We start from the raw sequence: 17,299 nt of genomic DNA, 5'->3' as shown, positions 1-17,299 counted from the left end.
TACATTATTTCTTAGTATCGGCGTTGTTGGGGGTTGGGGGGGGGGTATTTGAAAATAGATCTTCTAAATTCCACACTTCATCATTTGGGTTCCTTGTTTACAGGGAAATATCTTCGGGTTCTGGGAGTGGTTGCATCTACATTTTACATCCATACTATATACATTGATTGCGGGAGTGAATGGGCCGACAGCCCTGCCATCGAAGTTCATGTGTGTCTGTGTTTTGTGCGTCGAGAACAGCTTTCTCCTGCCCGGTTTACTGATAGAAGCCTTTTGGTTTTGTTTCACAATCATGAAGAAGAAGAAAAGACTATGGACAAAATGGAACAAAGAGCACGATATCTCACACGCCAATCACACAGAGAGAGACACAACAACATCTATGCACTGCCGGGCCCACCCAGGAGCGCAAACCGACGGACGATACTGGGGCCGATCTCGTCGTACTCGGCCTTGGTGTGGCAGTAGCTGCGGAACTCGGGCGTCTGGCCCAGCAAGCTGCCGCCGAACCACGGGCCGTGGCGCTGTCGCTTGTGCGTGACGACCGCCACGTCCAGGCCACCGCTCCGCGCGCCGCCGCTGCGGGCCTCCGAGGCGCGGATGCGCGCGTCGACCAGGTGCCGGATGTCCCGCTGCAGACGGCGGCCGAAGTCCTTGTACAGGGTGGATCCACCGGACAGGACGATGTTCTTGTAGAGGCCTCGCCGGACGTCGATGGGCGAGGACTGGATCACGCCGTCGACGACGTTGGGCAAGGGCGTCAGGAAGTCGGAGGAGTAGATTTCCGGGTTGAAGAAGATCTCGGGGGCCAGGAAGCGCTCGTAGCCGACGTCGATGCTCACGCTCCGGCCATTTGGGGCGGTCACGGTGTGTTTGAGGAAGCGGTCGGGCTCCCGGTCGTAGCGCGCGAACTCCTTCACAATGTCCGGGCACACGTAGCAGTATTCCTCCTTGACCTTCTCGGCGGTCTTTAGGCTGCTGTCCGGCTCGCCGCGGTCACGGAGCAGACTCTGGACGAAGTAGGTGATATCGCGACCGGCGATGGGGATGCTCTTGATCGAGGACCCGATGACGTAGCCCTCTGCGACGGGGATGACATGCGTGACACCATCGCCCGAGTCGATGACGGTTCCGGTGAGCGATCGATCGGTGACCTTCGACGAGGTCCAGGAGGCAGCGAGCGCCAGCACGGCTTGGACGGCGATGTAGAGACCGGCGCAGTTGAACGACTCGAACATGATCTCGGCGGTGTTCTCACGGTTTTCGGGGGGGTTCAAGGGCTGATGCAAGTTTTGGATGTTAGTGGACTAAATCTCCCGGTGTCGCATGGGGCACAGGGTAGTTGGTAGCGTACGGGTTCGGTGAGGAGGAAGTAGTGGTCCTCCGGCTCCACGCGCAGGTACTTGAAGATGGAATTGGACCAGAACCGCTCCATGTGGTCCCAGTTCTCAATTTGACCATGACGGATGGGGTAGTTGATCGCATAACCGGGGCCGTTGGCGGCTGCCAGCGCCTCGTCGCCAATGAAGTAGTCCAGGTCCTCCGTCCCACGCTTCGTGGACAAGTGCGAGCTTGCCCCACCACCACCACCGGCCAGGAAAGATGGCTTGTTCGCGACGGGAGGTCGGCCGGGGGCGGAACCTGCAGCACTTCCGGCGCCCGCCTTGGTAGCAATTGCGGTGGGAAAGACGAAGGATGGCGAGTCGTTACCGGCGAAACCTGGTGACTTGTCAGCCTAGAGCTCCGTGGGGTAGGCAGTAGGCGTCGCTGGAATCATAGCGGGGGTGGAAGCTTACCAAGCTTGGAGTAACCAGTTCCGCTGAGCAGTGGAAGCTCATAGTCAGCTACATTGAGGTGTTTAAAGAACAAAGAGGGGGTTGTTGGGCGACTCACTTGTCCATGACAACGGCCGGAGTTTGGGAAGCCATGACGGATGATGTGGAGTACACGCACTCCCCCTTACTATCAGGTCGCGGACGAAAGGTGTTGGGTAGAAGGGAATTGACGGATGTGATCCGTAGGAGGGTAGATAAAGAGAAGCTGACCTTCCAAAGAGATCAGCAGAAGGGGGCCAGCGGGGGGAGGACAAGAGAAGAATAACAGTAGAGGAATGGGGGGATTTAATGGGGGGGGGGGGGAGGGGAGTGAATGGTGAATGGAGGGGAGCAGCAGCAACAGGAGGAGGAGGGAACGGACCGGGAGGGCGGGCAAGTCGGTGTCTCGTCCATGGCTGGCAGAACGGCACGTGTTGGCAATAAGTTAGTTAATCTATCTTTATCTTCATCAATTCATCAATTCATCGCCCTCAATAATACAATTTGTGCATGTCTTCTTCAACAAGAACAAAAAAAAACCCCTATCAATTGTACTATCGATAACTCTGACAAGACAATGGAACAGCTTTTATGGCAATCACTTGCAAATAAGAAGTACAGGACCGTACAGTACCAGTACAGTCTTTGAGGGCAGCTCTCTATAAGGAAGGAACTTCCTCCATCTCCATCTCCATCTACTTCTCCAACCAAACGATCATGTCTCCATCCACTTCCATCTTCTTCAACTCTGTCCTATACGACTCCCTAAAGCCCTCTGTCTATCAGTACTGACTGTCTATTCTTTGTCGAGTGGCATATGCTTTCTTTCTTCCTTCCATCATTCGTATTCCTTATCCAACCCTGGAGTGAACTGTATTCATAGAGACCGGTCGAACTACCACTCCACCCTCTGAGAATTGCGGCTGCGCTCCCCCTCCCGACTGCGGCTGTGTGTTCTTCTGCGGCTGCATTTGAATTCACTTCTGCTCGCTTTCATAAGCGTGGCCAACTGCACACCACTTGCTTAGCCCGGCGCAGTGAAGACCAGAACACGCTCAAGCTGAGGGACGCCGTGTTCTTTTACTTTCTTGCACTCTCAGAGTACTACGCTTCTCCTACACTGAGGACTTCAGGACCCACTCAATTGGCCGTTGTGACTTGTGCTCTGACACTCTGATTACCCGCCTGTACTTACAGTCAGTGTGACACGCAAAACACCCACCGGTCTGCCAGGTCTCCACTCAGTCAAGCCCGTCACGCGGCCGCGTCTCATTCCCGCATTCATTGCGAGGCACCTTGGTTTAATCATGTCCTCCAACAAGAGTGGTAGTGCTGGTGGTGGAGGCATTGCCACCATCTATGTCCATGCCGGCGCTGGCTTCCACAGTGTGCAGAATGAACATCTACATCTGCAGGCATGTGAAAAGTGAGTTTGCAACCAGTCTTTCTTCCCGCACTCTACCTGGCTTGAAGCCCTGCTAACTCGGAGCAGGGCCGCGCGATCAGGAATGGCCGTCCTGCGCAATGGTGGATCGGCTGTAGAGGCGGTCGAAATGGCCATCATGTATCTGGAGGACACCGAAATCACCAATGCTGGCTATGGCAGTAACTTGACAATCGACGGAGAGGTCGAATGCGATGCTACGATCGTCAATCATCTCGGGCGAAGCGGCGCAGTAGGAGCTGTGTCCCGTAAGTATTCCTTCCCGACTCAGAAGAAGACTGGTTAAGCGCCAGGCTCATGCCCTTTTGCAGAAGTCAAAAACCCCATTATGGTGGCACGAAGCATCTTGAACACGTCAGGAAAGCCACTAACCCTGGCTCGTGTTCCGCCTAATTTCCTGATCGGACGAGGCGCAAGGGACTTCGCCTATGACCAGGGACTGGTGGTCCTGCCCCCTGATGCTCTCGTGGCCCCGTCTGCAAAAGAAAGGTGGCGTCGCTGGCAGCAGGAGCTACAAGCCGCTGAGCACAAGGAGAGGACCAAGCTGGGGAACTATATCCCGTACCAGACTTGTTATCGCCGTCCCATTCCTGTGAACCCTGCCCAATTGGCCAACGCTTCCAGTCCTCGTCTTCCCGCCATGCCTGCGCCCAACGCTGTGGTTCCCGGTTACTCAGAGCCTGCAGACCCACGTTTGACCTGTACTACTGCAAGTCTGTCCCCAGCGGAACCAACCCGCACCCTTTCCGATGCTTCTGCACTTAGGGATGGCAGATACATGGATGGAGGGTCTTGCGCCTCCGCTGTGGATCTCGATGGTCCGTCGTCCGAAACCTCAGAGGCCACTGCCAGCCAGCCTGCAGAGGTGATGGACTATGTCAGCGATACTGTGGGGGCAATTGCTGTGGACAGCTGGGGCAACATCGCGGCCGGCTCGTCTTCTGGCGGCATCGGGATGAAGCACTCCGGTCGTATCGGACCTGCGGCACTTGTGGGAGTTGGCACAAGTGTGATCCCAGCCGACCCCAACGATCCAGAGAAGACCAGCGTCGCAGCCGTGACTTCAGGAACTGGCGAACATATTGCGACTACGATGGCCGCCCACACGTGCGCTATGCGGATCTACTACAGCCAAAAGAAACACAACGACGGCACATTCGAAGACGTGACCGAGGAAGAGGCAATGAGCTCTATGATTTCTTCCGATTTCATGGGTAATCCACTCCCACCTCTTCTGCCCGATCTTACTAACATGACTGATTCAGGCCATCCCGGTGTTCGTGGAAGCAAATGTCAAGCTGCCATCGGCATCGTGGCTGTCAAGAAGACCACGCATGGTGTTTACCTCTATTTCGGACACAACACAGACTCATTCGTAAGGCCTGAGACGAAGTCAATTGTTTTAGAGTTTCTACTAAATGCAGCAGGTGATTGCTTCCATGAGCAGCGAGGATAAACAGCCGGTGTGTGTGATGTCCCGCAACAATGGCAACGGTAGCATTGCTCAGGGCGGCCGCGCCACTCGAAGCAAACCCATGTCGCAAGCCAAGTAGTGGCACTCAACTAAGATCGAAGTCTGCCTTTACCAATTACCTAGCGCACATCTACTGTTGCGACAAGAGTGTTGCCCAGTCCACAAAGTAAGTGACTTATTTTTAATTCTACCATTTCGTCTGCTGTTATGACTTCATGGTGTTATGTATCTGGCGTACAACGCTCGAGATCGCCCGCTGACGCATCCTCCCCTCGAAGCCCAGATTCCTGATCGATGTTTCGTGTCAATTTCGGTATCGGGTTGACATCCAAGTCTATCTTCGCTCATAGCTCTTCCACCAGTGGACCAGATCCCGAAAACATGGTTTAGCCTGGCACCGAGCGCTCGTTGCTTCGTTGAGTGAGAGCCAGAATGTGATGAGCTGATACGGGCAACAAGAGGGAGGAACAGAGTGTATCCGTTTCCTAGTTACTTTTCCAAGCCTAAGGGGCCAAAGATAATACAGTAATTCCCGTGGCGTGGGCTGCTCTAGATATTTCGTGCCTTGTATACCCAGAACGGTAGCGATATCGTGGCTGCCGAAGAGGAAAGCCATAGCATGTCCTGGTCACCCTCACGGACCAGGTGTCGGCGTGGGTGTAGGCGTCGCCGAGGCCCCATTGCCCGGGCCACGAGCCTTCTTCTTTTTCTTCTTCCGGGCTACCACGGCCGGCTTGGCCCCGTAGTCGCCCATCTCCAACACGGACCCGCAAGTCAAGCACTCGCCTTTCTCGAGCGGCTCACAGAAGATACTCAGACAGATGGAGCAGACGAACCCGATATCCACGACGCGGCGGTGACAGAAGCAGGCGGCGCGGAAATCGACGTCGACGCGCGTGGGGAGGATGAGATGGCGGCGGGAGCGCTGGTCCGGCAGGAAGGCCATCATCAGGTACTGCAGCAGGCCCCGGGGCTCGGCGAGGGCCATGTACACGCCCTTGGTGGCGTCGGCGGCCTGCTGCAGGAAGACGGCGTCGCCGGCGAGCTTGCACACGTCGATGGGGATCTGGAGGCGCTGGCAGGCGAAGATGGCGTTCATGATGGGGATGTACTGGTGCGCGGCGCCGGTGGCGCTGCTGACGCTGAGGATGAGGATGCGCGACTGCAGCCCGGCTTCGGTGCTCGCCTTGCTACCGCCACCGGACCCGGCCCCGCCACCGGGTGCGTTCGTGGTGGTGGTGGTGGTGGTGTGGCTACTGCCGCTACTGCTGTTGGGATCCGTCTCCCCGCCGTGCGCCTCCGCCCACGCGATCGTCCGGCGGTTGATGTGGCTCAGCGCCAGCGTGAGTGCCCCGGCCATCAGGGTGGATGTTGTCGCTGATAAATCCGCCGGCGTCGTCCCGGCGAGTAGGTTATGTAGGTTCTGGGTGACCTGCTCCTCGACGATGCGGAAGGGGCGGTATTTGTTCATTTCGGTGGTGGGCGGCGGTCGGTGGTGGGTTTGGGTTTGCGGGTGCATGGGCGTGTCGCCGTCGCTGTCGGCGGGTTGTGCTTGGGTTTGGGTTTGGGTGTGTGGTGGGGAGGCGACCGGATACAGCCATGTGGCCTTTTGGGTGTGTGAGGCCACCACCGCCACTTCGTTGGCGTAGTTGTAGGCTAGGTGGGCGTTCAGGAAGACGAGGATGTTGGCTACGGCGGTCGAGAGCGGGAGGGCGGATTGGTTGCTGAGTTGCGCCCAGGCGTGTGGGTTGGTGTCGAGGATGACGGTTAGGAGGGAGGGGGGTCGGTCTGGTTTTCTTGGGGTTAGTTTTGTGGGTGGAGGAAGGTTGAGAGGGGGGATGGGTTGGGGGAAAGGTGGGATTACCGTGGGCACTGGTTGAGTAGTGCTCTGTTGCGTCGATGGTGTTCATTTTTGGGGTTGGTGTTTGCAGGCGTGGTGATAGGTTGGGTGGGTTGGTGGGGGGCTTCCGGAGGAAGTGTGGGGAGTTTGGGATTTAGTTAGTGGGTGAGAGAGTTCATTGTGCTGTGTGGAAATGAGGTTGGACGATAGGTTTGCAGAGAGAGGTATTTCAAAGGTAGTGGTGGAGGAGTATAACGCATCAAATTGATAAAGATAAGGCGGGGAGATTGGGAGTACACCGCCTGCGCCACCGCTCCCAACTACCACTGCAGCTCTAGTTGCTTGCCGGATTGGGAATAGTGCAACACTGTATACGGTTTCTACAGATATCAGCTTCCTTTCAACTGCTACTGAGATTGAGCCCGTTGGGCATGTGAAAAAAGCCATTGGCTTGATGAGAAAGAAACTATTTTGAGCACAAAAGCAGAGACTAGGATCAATGCTCAATCCTCCGCATTTGTACTGTAGTGACCTCATCCGGACTATATATCCTTCGGACCCATAACAATCGAGAATTTTGTGACAGCCTGCAAATCCAATACTAGAAAATAGTACTAGCTTGTATCTGCAGATCAGAATTACGAGTAGCAGGACGGATGAACTGCGCCCACTTCCAATGATATCATCTCCTCGGGCTGTTCCTTTCCCGAGGGTTGTTACATTCCTACCTACTAGCCCAGGTCGCAGCCCCCTCCCTCGTCACGTTCAAGTATGATAGCCTTTATTGAGATATACCTACCGTAGTACGCTCATATACCTACACTTCAATAAGTCACTAGACACATCCCCTTAAAACAAAAGCCATGGCCCTCGCGAACAGACTAGCAATCCTCCCCGGAGGCCTAGGTAACTACACCCACCCACCCATCCATACAACATCCTTCCTCCACCCACCTCCCCCCCCACCCCCTCCTTCCCTTTCCTACCACAAACCCAAGTTACTTTACTCACCAGAACCACTACAAGCAGGCGGCCTGGGCACCAGCATCGGCCAGAAGCTCCGCCAGCAAGGCGCGCAGCTCGCCATCCTCTACGCGCCCTTCGAAGCCGCCCGGCGCGACCAACTCCTGGAAGCCGGGTATGGGGCAGCTGCTCACCACCGCCACCGGGACATCCACACCTACGAATGCGACATCACGTCGCCCGAGTCCGTCGAGTCGGCGTTCACTAAGTTGGCGGACGAGTTGCGATGGCCCCCGCCGTCTACACGGGCACCGTTGCACTCAGCACACCCCACGATCTTTCCGAGCATCCTGATCAATACGGCCGGGTATGTCTCGTTGAGTGACATGGAGGCGACGCCGCCCGAGGAGACGCTGAAGCATCTTACAACCAACGTGCTGGGACCGATGTTGTGCGCGCAGGCGTTCGCGCGGCTTTACTTTGCGCGGGCGTTCGCTTCGGAAGGGCAACAGGCGTCGCGATCGATACCGCCGCCGCCGCCGGGGAGGATCGTGAATATCGCTTCCCAGGCGGCGCATGTGGCGTTGCCGCGCCACGGGGCTTATTGTGCGTCCAAGGCGGCGTTGCTAGGCTTGACGCGGAGTATGGCGTCCGAGTGGGCGGGCAGGGGCATCACGGCTAATTCGGTATCGCCCACCGTGGCGTGGACGGAGCTGGGCAAGAAAGCCTGGGGGGAGGCTTCGGTCAAGAATGCGTTCCTGAAATCTATCCCGACGGGCAAGTTTGCTCTGCCGGAGGAGGTGGCGGATGCGGTGCTGTTTCTCTGTCAGGTAAGTAGACTTTGAAGGGGAACGCCCTGCATGGTCGTCAGTATCAACTAATGACATGGTAGGACTCGAGCGGGATGATCAATGGCGCGGACGTTAGGGTCGATGGGGGCTTCACTATCCGGTAGTGGCCAGAGATCGAATGGGGAAGCCGAGCGGGGGATCTACAGGTGCTGAGGTGGTCGCGGAAGGGCAGGGAGGTCGTCGGATCCAAAATGGTCTATCGCTATTTCGTGCCATCGGGACCGCGGTAGGAGTATCTAACAAGCTATGCGAAGCTTACTACTACCCACTATCCGTCCATAAAGGACAAACGTAAACGATGATCGAGTTCTAGATGGGAAGGATCTCCCAGATGCAATCTATGTGTAATTAATCGGGCCAAATGTCCAGCTGGCCGCTTGTTGGAATCAGCACCGGGAGCTGTATCAGAGAATTGCCTCCGGCTTCACGTGAAGACCGTTGTCCTTCTCCTCCGTCCGGTCCAGCACGGGAATTCTGATCGAATCTTTGAGAGCAGTAGGCGTGGGCTGTGCCAAAGGACTGGGCTGCGGTGAGACTCCCGGCGTCCCGCGTTTGCTTTCATGTTCAGTAAGTCCTTTTCGGATGGCGAGCACCGAGTCCACAATGACCGCATCGATACCCTCAGCAACCTGAAGCTGTGAAAAGTGTTAGAGACGACAGAAGATCGGCGCCCTTTGTTGACTTACCTTGACGTTGGCCGGGTCATTGTTGATCGCTCCATACGACACACACACCAGCCCGGACTCCTTGACCACTCGGACGAGTCGAGGACACAGAACAAGAGCCTCAGCCTGTGAGACAACACCGAGCAGGTTCCATCGGGATGCAAAGCGGATTGCTTCTTGCAGACTGCTAGCACGAATATCGCCAACAGGAGACGCTCCAGAGTCCGACAAGAAGAGCACGGGGATAGAGGGCTGTTTGAAAGCAAGCAGCAAGCAGACGTCGGGGTTGAAGCTGGAGAAGATCATGTTGCGTCCCTGGCCCATATCATAGGCCTTGGTAAGGACAGTATCCACAAAAGAATTCAACTCCACTGCATACGTGTCCATCTCTTCCTCCTCGCTTTCGTGGAGCATGGGGTATTCTGGTGGCCGTGGTCAGTTTCTCGTGAGTGTTCTTAGAGCGAAAGGATACTCACTTAGCTCGATGTTGAATCCAACGGATTGAGGGAGTTTCTTGAACAATTCTTCCAAAGTGGCGAAAGGCGCTTGGATGTGGTTGCCACGACTGTTGCCTTTGAAGCCCTTCTTTTTGAAGTCACGGGTGTGCTTAATCTTCTCGTTCAGTTCGGACGGGTCATACTCGGAGCCACCAACGGACATCGACCGCTGGCGAGGATTGAAGTACCCCTTGTCATTGCCAAACACGTCTGGCGTCTGGGGTGGCGAGCCAGGGCGACGGGCTGGTTTATTGTCTCCCACCTGAAGAAATTGTTCTAGCGTGAGGGTGTGGACCGGAGCATCAATTCCCGTCTCGCTGACAAGAAAATCATGGTAAATGACAGGTACATGGTCCTTTGTCAGCTGGACGTCGAATTCGACGTAGGAGGCGCCCAGATTAGCAGCAGCGATGAAAGACTGCACAGTGTTCTCGCCCAGCTGTAATGAGTTGCGGCTAGCAAAGTTCTTACCCAAACCACGATGTCCAATTACCATGGTGGAGCTCATACTCTTCCAGTACGTTCGGTCCCCAGTGATTGTCATGTTGGGGTGCTTGAATGGCGTAATGATCAGGAAATTGAACGTGACAGAGCCGATCACTTCTAATGTGTTTGCTGCAACGATAGGGACCGTAGAGTCGCCCTTGAGGTTGATGCGGTGGGATCCTAGTGTAGGCTTGATACTCGAAAGCAAGGCAACACCCCGTCCAACAATCTTGTCCTTAGAGCCAGCGTAGGTTGGGACTAGATCAAACAGGAGCCTGACTTTGGAAGCATCTTTGGCGTGGAAAACAATAGGCTCAGTGGAAATATTGTCCTGAACAGGAAGGTCAATGATTTCAGGCTCCCCTCGGGCCCCGCTAGCAGAAACGACAATCGACAAAGCAGTGTCGAGCTGAGTAGAATGAGCGCTCTCCATTGGGATTCGATCAAGATTGACAGCCTCGAGAGAGCTTCGCATGTCCATAGTGCCCAAGCTGACCAGAACCATGGACTCATCAGTGAGATACCGATGGCCAAAGGTCTTGATAGGCTCTGCATTGCGTAACGGGGTATTGGTGGAAGGTGCATTAGACCGCCTGTCAGACAAGGAAGACGGGGGAGGAGATGGTGGAGCGGACGAGACAGTTGGAACGGGGATGACAGGCTCGGCTTCGCTGATCTCGGGAGGTGGTGTGACTTTGGCAAGACATCGAGCGATGTCGAGATGGCCTCTCAAAGCCGCATGCTCCTTGGCAGTCCAACCGGAGGAGTCAAGCCTTTCGAGCTCGGCGCCTGCTTCGATCAGCAATTCCACAACTCTCAAAGCTCCATCGACGCAAGCGATGAACAGTGGAGTCCATCCATACGTCTTCTCAGCGAGTTCAGTATCGGCCTTCTGTTCTGCATTACCCTGCAGCAGGATATCCGCGCATTCATGATGACCAAAGCGGGCAGCGACATGCAGGGCGGTTTCACCGTGGTCATCCTGATAGTTAATGTCCACCCCGGCCTCAACCAGAAGGCGTACGATGTCGACAAAGTTTGCTTTGGTCGCCAAAGCCAGCACAGCACTGGAGCGCGAGACTTGTTTGCGGATTTTGGCTTTGTCTTTATTGGCCCCATGCCAATTTTCGGACTCAAGGAGATATTTTGTAGTCAAAGGATGGCCGCCCACGACACTCAGATGCAATGGAGCCCAGCCATCATTGTCCTGCCAACGTGGACCATCGATTCCTTCGATGACGTCGAAGATATCCCACGCCTGCAGGTGCTCGATGATGACTTCGCACACAACCCTGAATCCATATTGTGCTGCATAGTGAAGCGGGGTACGCCCCGAGATATCCTTCGCAAGAAGGGCTTCGCGCTGGGTAGGGTGAAGCTGGTCTAGTATATGCTGCAGCAGCGACACCGACGGATCAGATCTTTCCAGATGCTGAGGGAAATCTTCCTCTTTCACGACCGAACGAGGCGCTTGCAGAGTAGGCATAGCAGCAGGAGTGATGTAGTTCGATGTTTCCAAAGGGAAGTCAAGGACCATAGAAGCAGACTGCTCCGAATCGTTGGTGGGCTGCGCACGACCGATCGAGATCACCAATCGATGGATACAGTTACGCTTATTGATATCGTCCTCCTCATCCAGCGTGTCCATGCGGTTCAGCAACACTGTGATGCAAGCATTCGCGCGATAATAGATGGATCGCTGGAGGAGACTTTGAAGGACTTTGGGCCAGATTTGTTGTCCCGAGTCATCAGCAGCCACCTTCAAGGTCTCGAGTAACTCCAGTAGAACGTGTGTATCATTTTTGCGCAACGCTTCGTCAACAGCCTGGAGCATACTGGATGGCAAATTCAGATGGGGGCGGGATCGGCCTGCCTTGAATGACAGGGACGAGTGTGTAGAGCTGGCATCATCGTTGATCTTCTGTTCCCCAAGAATCGACAAGCGGTCATTGATGGTTTTCAGAGTACTCGTTATATCCGGATTCGACGCGAAGGGCAGTGGGTCGACTTTCGTCTCCAGATACTTCTGCTGTGTCTGGACGCCGACTTTCTTGTCCAACTTCTTGGTGATCTTGATGAAGCCCCGACGGTTGACTTCTCCGTACCACTGGAGTTTGCGCCATTGACCACGTAGCTCGAGCAATGCCGCCAACAGATCCTCAACTTCCTCGGAATCCAAGCGCTGGCGACCATCCAGTGACGGACCATATCGCTCTTCCAAAATCTTCATGCGGCGCGCAAAGTCGGCGTATTTCTTGTTATAGAAGTAGTCGACATCCTCGAGGTTTCGATCGAGCGCGTAGAAAAATCCTAGAGTTCGGGTCAGAAGAAGCGCTCGACGGCCCAGGTGGGTACAAATAGGGCCGAAGCTTACCTGTGAGATCGGCCTCATGGCCAGCCTTTACGTTCTCCGCCGCAGCTTTGATGAGCCGTTTCAAGTCCTTGTAATGGATATAGTTCGCGCTCCATTCCGGAACAACATTGCGGGGCAAGTTGCGTCCAAATTTCATTTTCGAGAGAATTTGAGTCGGAGTTGGTTGCAGTCGTTTGAGATGAGGACAGAAGGTGGGATATAAGCTCTTCTAGAACTCGTCTAGGATTTTTGTTCGACCAAGGAACTGAGCACAGCTGACGAAATGATGATCAAATGGAGAACAAGTGGATCTGGGGCAGACAAAAGGAAAATGACAAGTCAGACTTCGAGCACAACGCCATGTGTTAGTCTATCGCGGAGTCATGGCCAGAAAGATCGATGGGGTAGTGGGAAGAACCTGGATAGTAGGATCGTGAGAGAAAGAGATGAATGCTTTTTGAAGATTGAAGAAAAGCAGGAGAGAGCCACGGGTCATATACAGTTCGGAATCCTTGGGACCAAGCGACAAAGGAAAGGGACCGAGCTATCAGCACGTGCGAGAGTCGGCCAAGACATATGATCGAAGGGAACCGACAAAAATATCAGTTGCTAACCCGAGTGGGGATGAAAGGAATCCACCCCGACGTAAGAAGAGGAGGAATTCCGGGGCGGAATGACCATTGAACGCGGGCGGCTGGATCTGCTGCACGCCGGACGCTCCCTGATTTGCCCGCAATCTCCTCCGCAGAAAACTGGTTCGGCCCAGTGTCTGTGAGTGTGTGAGTGTGTGAGTCTGTGAGTGTGTGAGTGAGGAATCCGATTCTTAGCAGATTGGTTCCGCTATTGGATCTGTGTGAAAAACAGGTCAAATGGCGGTAACCTTGTGTTGATCCGGGCAATTCACTGACTGAATTGTGACTTGGGAGTGAGTGTTCGAATGTTTGATAAAGGGGGGCCATTCTCCGGTTCTTAATCTAAGTCTCGCACCAGCTGCTAGTCTGCCAATAGCGCTGACTTGCTCCCCCACCACTTCACAAATTAAGCCTTCTAGACTGTTAGACTGTCATCGAACCGTCCATAGTGCTTAGCCCGTTGATAGGCGATGAGTCCGGTGACCCGCTACTTTCTAGGTCGCGGAGGCTGGCGGATTCGAGAAGCAGAAGTTCTTTCTGGCGGCATATTCCCTCGCAGCGATGATCACCGTTCCCCTCATTGTCCCCTCACTTCTGATTTGTGGCCAGATGCGTTGGGGGGGTAGGGAGGAGGGGTGAGTCGTGGCTGGACATTGTCCACTCGAAGTTCGAAAGGTTCGATTAACCATTTTAGCGTTGAGCCTGTGATTGCATGGTTCCAATAAAGAAGGGCTGCAAACTTCCTGAGGTTATACTGAGTAACTTCACACATACTAAGTAAGAAGGATTGTTGCATTTCGGGAGTTATTGTTGCTGCCCGGAGGAGACGGAAAACTCCCGTCAAGTCAGATGACCTCCTTCTAAGCTGCAGGATTACTGTACTCGACTCTAACGTGACCTGCTCCTGTACACACTAGTGAATAGCCATGCTGCAAAGTAGACATTCCTCACTTCAATCTTAATTACGCTTCTTGGTATTTGCTGCACCTTTGTGCTTCCTTGGAAGTTCGACAATGGCCTTGCTACCAAATTGCACTACACTATCTTAGAAAGGAACTGATACATCCTGGTCGCCTGACCTCAAGCTCAGTAATGTATACTCTATTCGATCACGCGGCTTCCTTCTACAGCCCGGACTTAATTGAGAAAGAACATGGAGGCTTTATATGATCGTCTCGAATCCTCCTCGCGCTTGTATAAGATTAGAATAGACACATCCAGTTGCCGCTCTCCTCGAGGTAGTTAGAAAGAAGAGACTAGGCGTTCTAGCTACTCTATAACGCCTCATTGCGCCATGAACCTCATCGTCTAGCTGTGTACTAGAGACAAGAGCGAACTTTGGGATAGTCTCTGAAATAGTTCCAACACAATAAGGCTGCAGTGGATTGCATCTCATATTTCACGGTTGAGTTTGAGTGCTTGTGGGCTAGTGGACTGTTTTCAGTTTGCGATAGGGAGTCTGCAGTCGGCCTGAGGTATAGATTGATATTCTATGCTCACTGTCTCAGTCTTTGCAATATGATACAAAAGTGTTCTGGTTGACTGTAACGAACACTACTGCTGGGCACCTTGAACTGGTCTTTGGTACAGTGGGAGGAATGAACAGTGCACTCCTCAGTTTTGCTACGGAAACGTCACAGCGATGCCCGCCTGTCCGATAGCTCTGCGAGAAAAATGCCTATAGCCAAGCACATTCATTGGCTTATCTGCTGGCAGAATTCGGCTAAAAGAACGAACTTCCGAACGATAGAGGGCGCATTGTCTTGACGGGGCACTGTATGGCTATGGATGTTCAATATTGATCACTCCATCAGTAGTTGAATACCACCCAGTGTGCGCTTTCGTTTCACGTCTTACCTAGACGATGCTTGCTACCTCCCTTCACACACTCCAAGGCTGATAGTCGCCCTACATATCTTCCATCCAATGGTGCCGTGGTGGCAACCAAGAACTGGCTCTGGTTACCGCGGTAAGAGATGATCATTAGCAATACGAGGCATCTCCACTGTGTCGAGGGAACAAGTCCACGAATCAACCAAGTAGCCTCGGCCATCAGCCTTCTTCCGTTCGACGAAGCCTTGATAACGACATCTCGCCCTTTGCAGGTAGCTTGGGTTATGCGATTCAGGTGCATGATCACTGTCGTCACGGCAGTAGGTTCCTCCAATCAGTGACTCTGGCCCCTCAGCCAAGTCTCATTCGAGAATAATTGCTTCGAAAGAGAGGGGTAAACAGAGTAACGGTTGAGCCTCTATGAGTTGAACGAGTCCATTGCGGTAATTACCCGACGGCTATGGGGTGAAGCCTGTGAAGAGCGTGATTATGCGATTGAAAAAGGGTGCGGGCTGCCACCGTCTATGCATGCCCAGCAGACACAGATGTAACCTTCCGATGACTAGCTTAAATGAAGGTCTGGATCGTATGCACGATTAAAGGCTCGTATTCATCAAGGATCTCAGCAGCGGGTATGATCAGTTTCTCTGCGCAAGGAGTAGACGACTTCCTCCTAAGGAATGGCGCAACTGTATCGTGGATATAGTCACCTTGGACAAGATACCTCAGCCGGTAATCACCGCGGAATTGAATATATCATAGGTGGAGACAGTCCAGGCCCCAGGAGATATCACACGATGTCATCCGGCCAGAGACTTGCAGCAATTGTAGCCCGGGTCGCGAGGCGGGAGCTTCTGGCGACCGAATTTTAGGCCCATTCATGATGGCTGGACCAAGCTCTGAATATAGTGGGCCCCGAGATGTGATTCGAGGCAGCGAGAAGACACAATGTGTCTGGCGTTGCAAAGTATTAGCCTCGTCGTCCACAAGTTGTGTTCTTCATCCCTCTGTCCGAGACGAAGTAGAAGCATGAAGCCTTGCGATGTGCGGATGACGAAGCATTGCAGGATGCTACCTAATTTCCGATACGAGTTGAGCCATGCGAATATGCAAATGCATCTTCTGTGACGGTCAATTGAACCCTCGGTCATGTTCCGTAGTATAGGTCAACTCTTAAGAACATCGATGGGTGGAGCAAATTATCATGTCGTTTGCAAAGCGCCCCTTTGCTGTCTTATGTGCATACACGAGATAATGGGCCCAAGAGAGTGTGAGTAGCGGTACTGATTCCGCCCTATGTTTGCATAGCTTCAATCTAAGCGGAGTCGTGATTATGATGCCTGACAAATGATTTCTAGTTGTGGAGCTGTGGATCGTGGTACACATCGTAGCATTTCGTTGCTGTACTTGCCGCATCGATGAGGCTCCATGGCGCGCCAGAGTCGCTTTATGGCTGTGGCAAATCAAGTTGAAGATTCAGCCTGATTTTCCCGAATCAATTGATGAGGTAGTGTTTGTGATGACATCTTGGACTTATCTGTCAGAAGAGGGCTGAGAAGCCTTGCACGAGTCAGTATTTGTGAGCATCGCCCGTTGCTGATGTAACTCACTTTCCGTGCTTACATTTGCCAAGTTTATTTCTATGCAGGGAAGGAATGAGCTTAGGCAGTAATAAGTCGTTGATTCTTCAGCAATGTCCGTATGGCGGAATCAGTAGGCCTGTCTCCCCGTGCCTTTGGATCAGGGGAATCAGGATTCTGTGTAGGTTACAAAGGTTAATCAGCCTTCTGGGATAATTCTATGCGACAAGTCCTTGTTTCAATGGCTCTTTGAGGGCCCCGCTAGCATGCGGGGAAGAGAGCCTCCTTCCAAGTTGACCGCCTTCATAGCCTCATCAAGCATCATCTACTCAACTCAATAACGAGGCTGCGAGCATCACGTACTGCTTCCCAGTATCTTTACCCAGTACACCAACATCAGCCACCTCGACGTCCGGTGCAGTAGCGTATGGAAATGGCTCCAAATGAGGAAGACGGTAGATTCTGCCGAATGACATTTTGTATACATTGATAACATTGGAATAGGTTGGCTGCATGTTTAATGCAACCGTTTCCATTTAGCCTCGTCCACAGTGACGGCCCATCGGGAAATGACGCCGTCCTGGATACGAGATTCATGGCGAAGTTCTGCTGATGATCCCACTTTCGATGGGAGTCAGCACTACCACATTCATCCGGGGCCTGCGCAGGTCAGGATGGTGTGAACCCATCGCGCAACTGGTGTGGTCTATAGCTCTCACCTGCTAGGCCGGCTCACCCTCCCTTACTATATAAAGAGGCTTGTTTCCTCTCATACGAGGCATCAGTCTACAGAGCCCAGCAAGCATTGGACATCCATCTCTTTCTCAACTTCGCCTTTCATTCTTTGCTGCCATACTTCTTCTTTTC

At 53.5% G+C, this 17,299-nt stretch overlaps 5 protein-coding genes across 5 annotated transcripts; 2 read left to right on the top strand and 3 right to left on the bottom strand.

Annotated features, from left to right (window-relative positions):
* Nucleotides 1-132: 132 nt before the first annotated feature.
* BO86DRAFT_352878 (actin-related protein 3) lies at nucleotides 133-2,129 on the bottom strand. Its single transcript, XM_025669504.1, has 4 exons — nucleotides 1,894-2,129; nucleotides 1,797-1,819; nucleotides 1,355-1,719; nucleotides 133-1,280 (listed from the first exon to the last, which is right to left on the bottom strand). Exons 1-4 carry the CDS (start codon nucleotides 1,926-1,928, stop codon nucleotides 381-383), a joined length of 1,323 nt encoding a protein of 440 aa, XP_025532378.1. The 5' UTR covers nucleotides 1,929-2,129; the 3' UTR covers nucleotides 133-380.
* A 671-nt stretch (nucleotides 2,130-2,800) lies between these two features.
* On the top strand, nucleotides 2,801-5,145 carry BO86DRAFT_111410 (threonine aspartase 1). The gene is made up of 6 exons (XM_025665932.1): nucleotides 2,801-3,240; nucleotides 3,307-3,506; nucleotides 3,570-4,472; nucleotides 4,524-4,633; nucleotides 4,686-4,898; nucleotides 5,011-5,145. Exons 1-5 carry the CDS (start codon nucleotides 3,122-3,124, stop codon nucleotides 4,809-4,811), a joined length of 1,458 nt encoding a protein of 485 aa, XP_025532377.1. The 5' UTR covers nucleotides 2,801-3,121; the 3' UTR covers nucleotides 4,812-4,898; nucleotides 5,011-5,145.
* On the bottom strand, nucleotides 4,890-6,797 carry BO86DRAFT_352870 (TFIIH/NER complex subunit TFB4). The gene is made up of 3 exons (XM_025669503.1): nucleotides 6,597-6,797; nucleotides 5,011-6,520; nucleotides 4,890-4,898 (listed from the first exon to the last, which is right to left on the bottom strand). Exons 1-2 carry the CDS (start codon nucleotides 6,640-6,642, stop codon nucleotides 5,367-5,369), a joined length of 1,200 nt encoding a protein of 399 aa, XP_025532376.1. The 5' UTR covers nucleotides 6,643-6,797; the 3' UTR covers nucleotides 4,890-4,898; nucleotides 5,011-5,366.
* Nucleotides 6,798-7,435: 638 nt separating this feature from the next.
* Nucleotides 7,436-8,490, top strand: BO86DRAFT_395114 (putative short-chain dehydrogenase/reductase; the record flags this gene model as incomplete). Its single annotated transcript, XM_025673274.1, has 3 exons — nucleotides 7,436-7,478; nucleotides 7,602-8,365; nucleotides 8,428-8,490. The coding sequence occupies 3 exons, from the start codon at nucleotides 7,436-7,438 to the stop codon at nucleotides 8,488-8,490; spliced, it is 870 nt and encodes a 289-aa protein (XP_025532375.1).
* Nucleotides 8,491-8,585: 95 nt separating this feature from the next.
* On the bottom strand, nucleotides 8,586-13,040 carry BO86DRAFT_111390 (glycerophosphocholine phosphodiesterase). The gene is made up of 4 exons (XM_025665931.1): nucleotides 12,409-13,040; nucleotides 9,528-12,344; nucleotides 9,073-9,473; nucleotides 8,586-9,021 (listed from the first exon to the last, which is right to left on the bottom strand). The coding sequence occupies exons 1-4, from the start codon at nucleotides 12,542-12,544 to the stop codon at nucleotides 8,791-8,793; spliced, it is 3,585 nt and encodes a 1,194-aa protein (XP_025532374.1). The 5' UTR covers nucleotides 12,545-13,040; the 3' UTR covers nucleotides 8,586-8,790.
* Between the last annotated feature and the right edge of the window lie 4,259 nt (nucleotides 13,041-17,299).

The sequence above is a fragment of the Aspergillus japonicus genome (genome assembly GCF_003184785.1).
Source record: "Aspergillus japonicus CBS 114.51 unplaced genomic scaffold BO86scaffold_3, whole genome shotgun sequence".
Taxonomy (NCBI): domain Eukaryota; kingdom Fungi; phylum Ascomycota; class Eurotiomycetes; order Eurotiales; family Aspergillaceae; genus Aspergillus; species Aspergillus japonicus.
The sequence above is the reverse complement of the archived record's forward strand: the minus strand, read 5'-3'. Positions and strand labels throughout refer to the sequence as shown.

Excerpts from the sequence above, each read along its gene's own strand:
- BO86DRAFT_111390 (XM_025665931.1), bottom strand. The coding sequence starts at position 12,544 with ATGAAATTTGGACGCAACTTGCCCCGCAATGTTGTTCCGGAATGGAGC. Across the intron at positions 12,345-12,408 it reads CCATGAGGCCGATCTCACAG|GATTTTTCTACGCGCTCGAT; the intron begins GTAAGCTTCGGC and ends CCCGAACTCTAG. Across the intron at positions 9,474-9,527 it reads TGGATTCAACATCGAGCTAA|AATACCCCATGCTCCACGAA; the intron begins GTGAGTATCCTT and ends CACGGCCACCAG.
- BO86DRAFT_111410 (XM_025665932.1), top strand. The coding sequence starts at position 3,122 with ATGTCCTCCAACAAGAGTGGTAGTGCTGGTGGTGGAGGCATTGCCACC. Across the intron at positions 3,241-3,306 it reads CATCTGCAGGCATGTGAAAA|GGCCGCGCGATCAGGAATGG; the intron begins GTGAGTTTGCAA and ends AACTCGGAGCAG. Across the intron at positions 3,507-3,569 it reads CGCAGTAGGAGCTGTGTCCC|AAGTCAAAAACCCCATTATG; the intron begins GTAAGTATTCCT and ends GCCCTTTTGCAG.
- BO86DRAFT_352878 (XM_025669504.1), bottom strand. The coding sequence starts at position 1,928 with ATGGCTTCCCAAACTCCGGCCGTTGTCATGGACAA. Across the intron at positions 1,820-1,893 it reads CCGGCCGTTGTCATGGACAA|CGGAACTGGTTACTCCAAGC; the intron begins GTGAGTCGCCCA and ends TCCACTGCTCAG. Across the intron at positions 1,281-1,354 it reads ACTTCCTCCTCACCGAACCC|CCCTTGAACCCCCCCGAAAA; the intron begins GTACGCTACCAA and ends AACTTGCATCAG.
- BO86DRAFT_352870 (XM_025669503.1), bottom strand. The coding sequence starts at position 6,642 with ATGAACACCATCGACGCAACAGAGCACTACTCAACCAGTGCCCACG. Across the intron at positions 6,521-6,596 it reads CTACTCAACCAGTGCCCACG|ACCGACCCCCCTCCCTCCTA; the intron begins GTAATCCCACCT and ends CAAGAAAACCAG.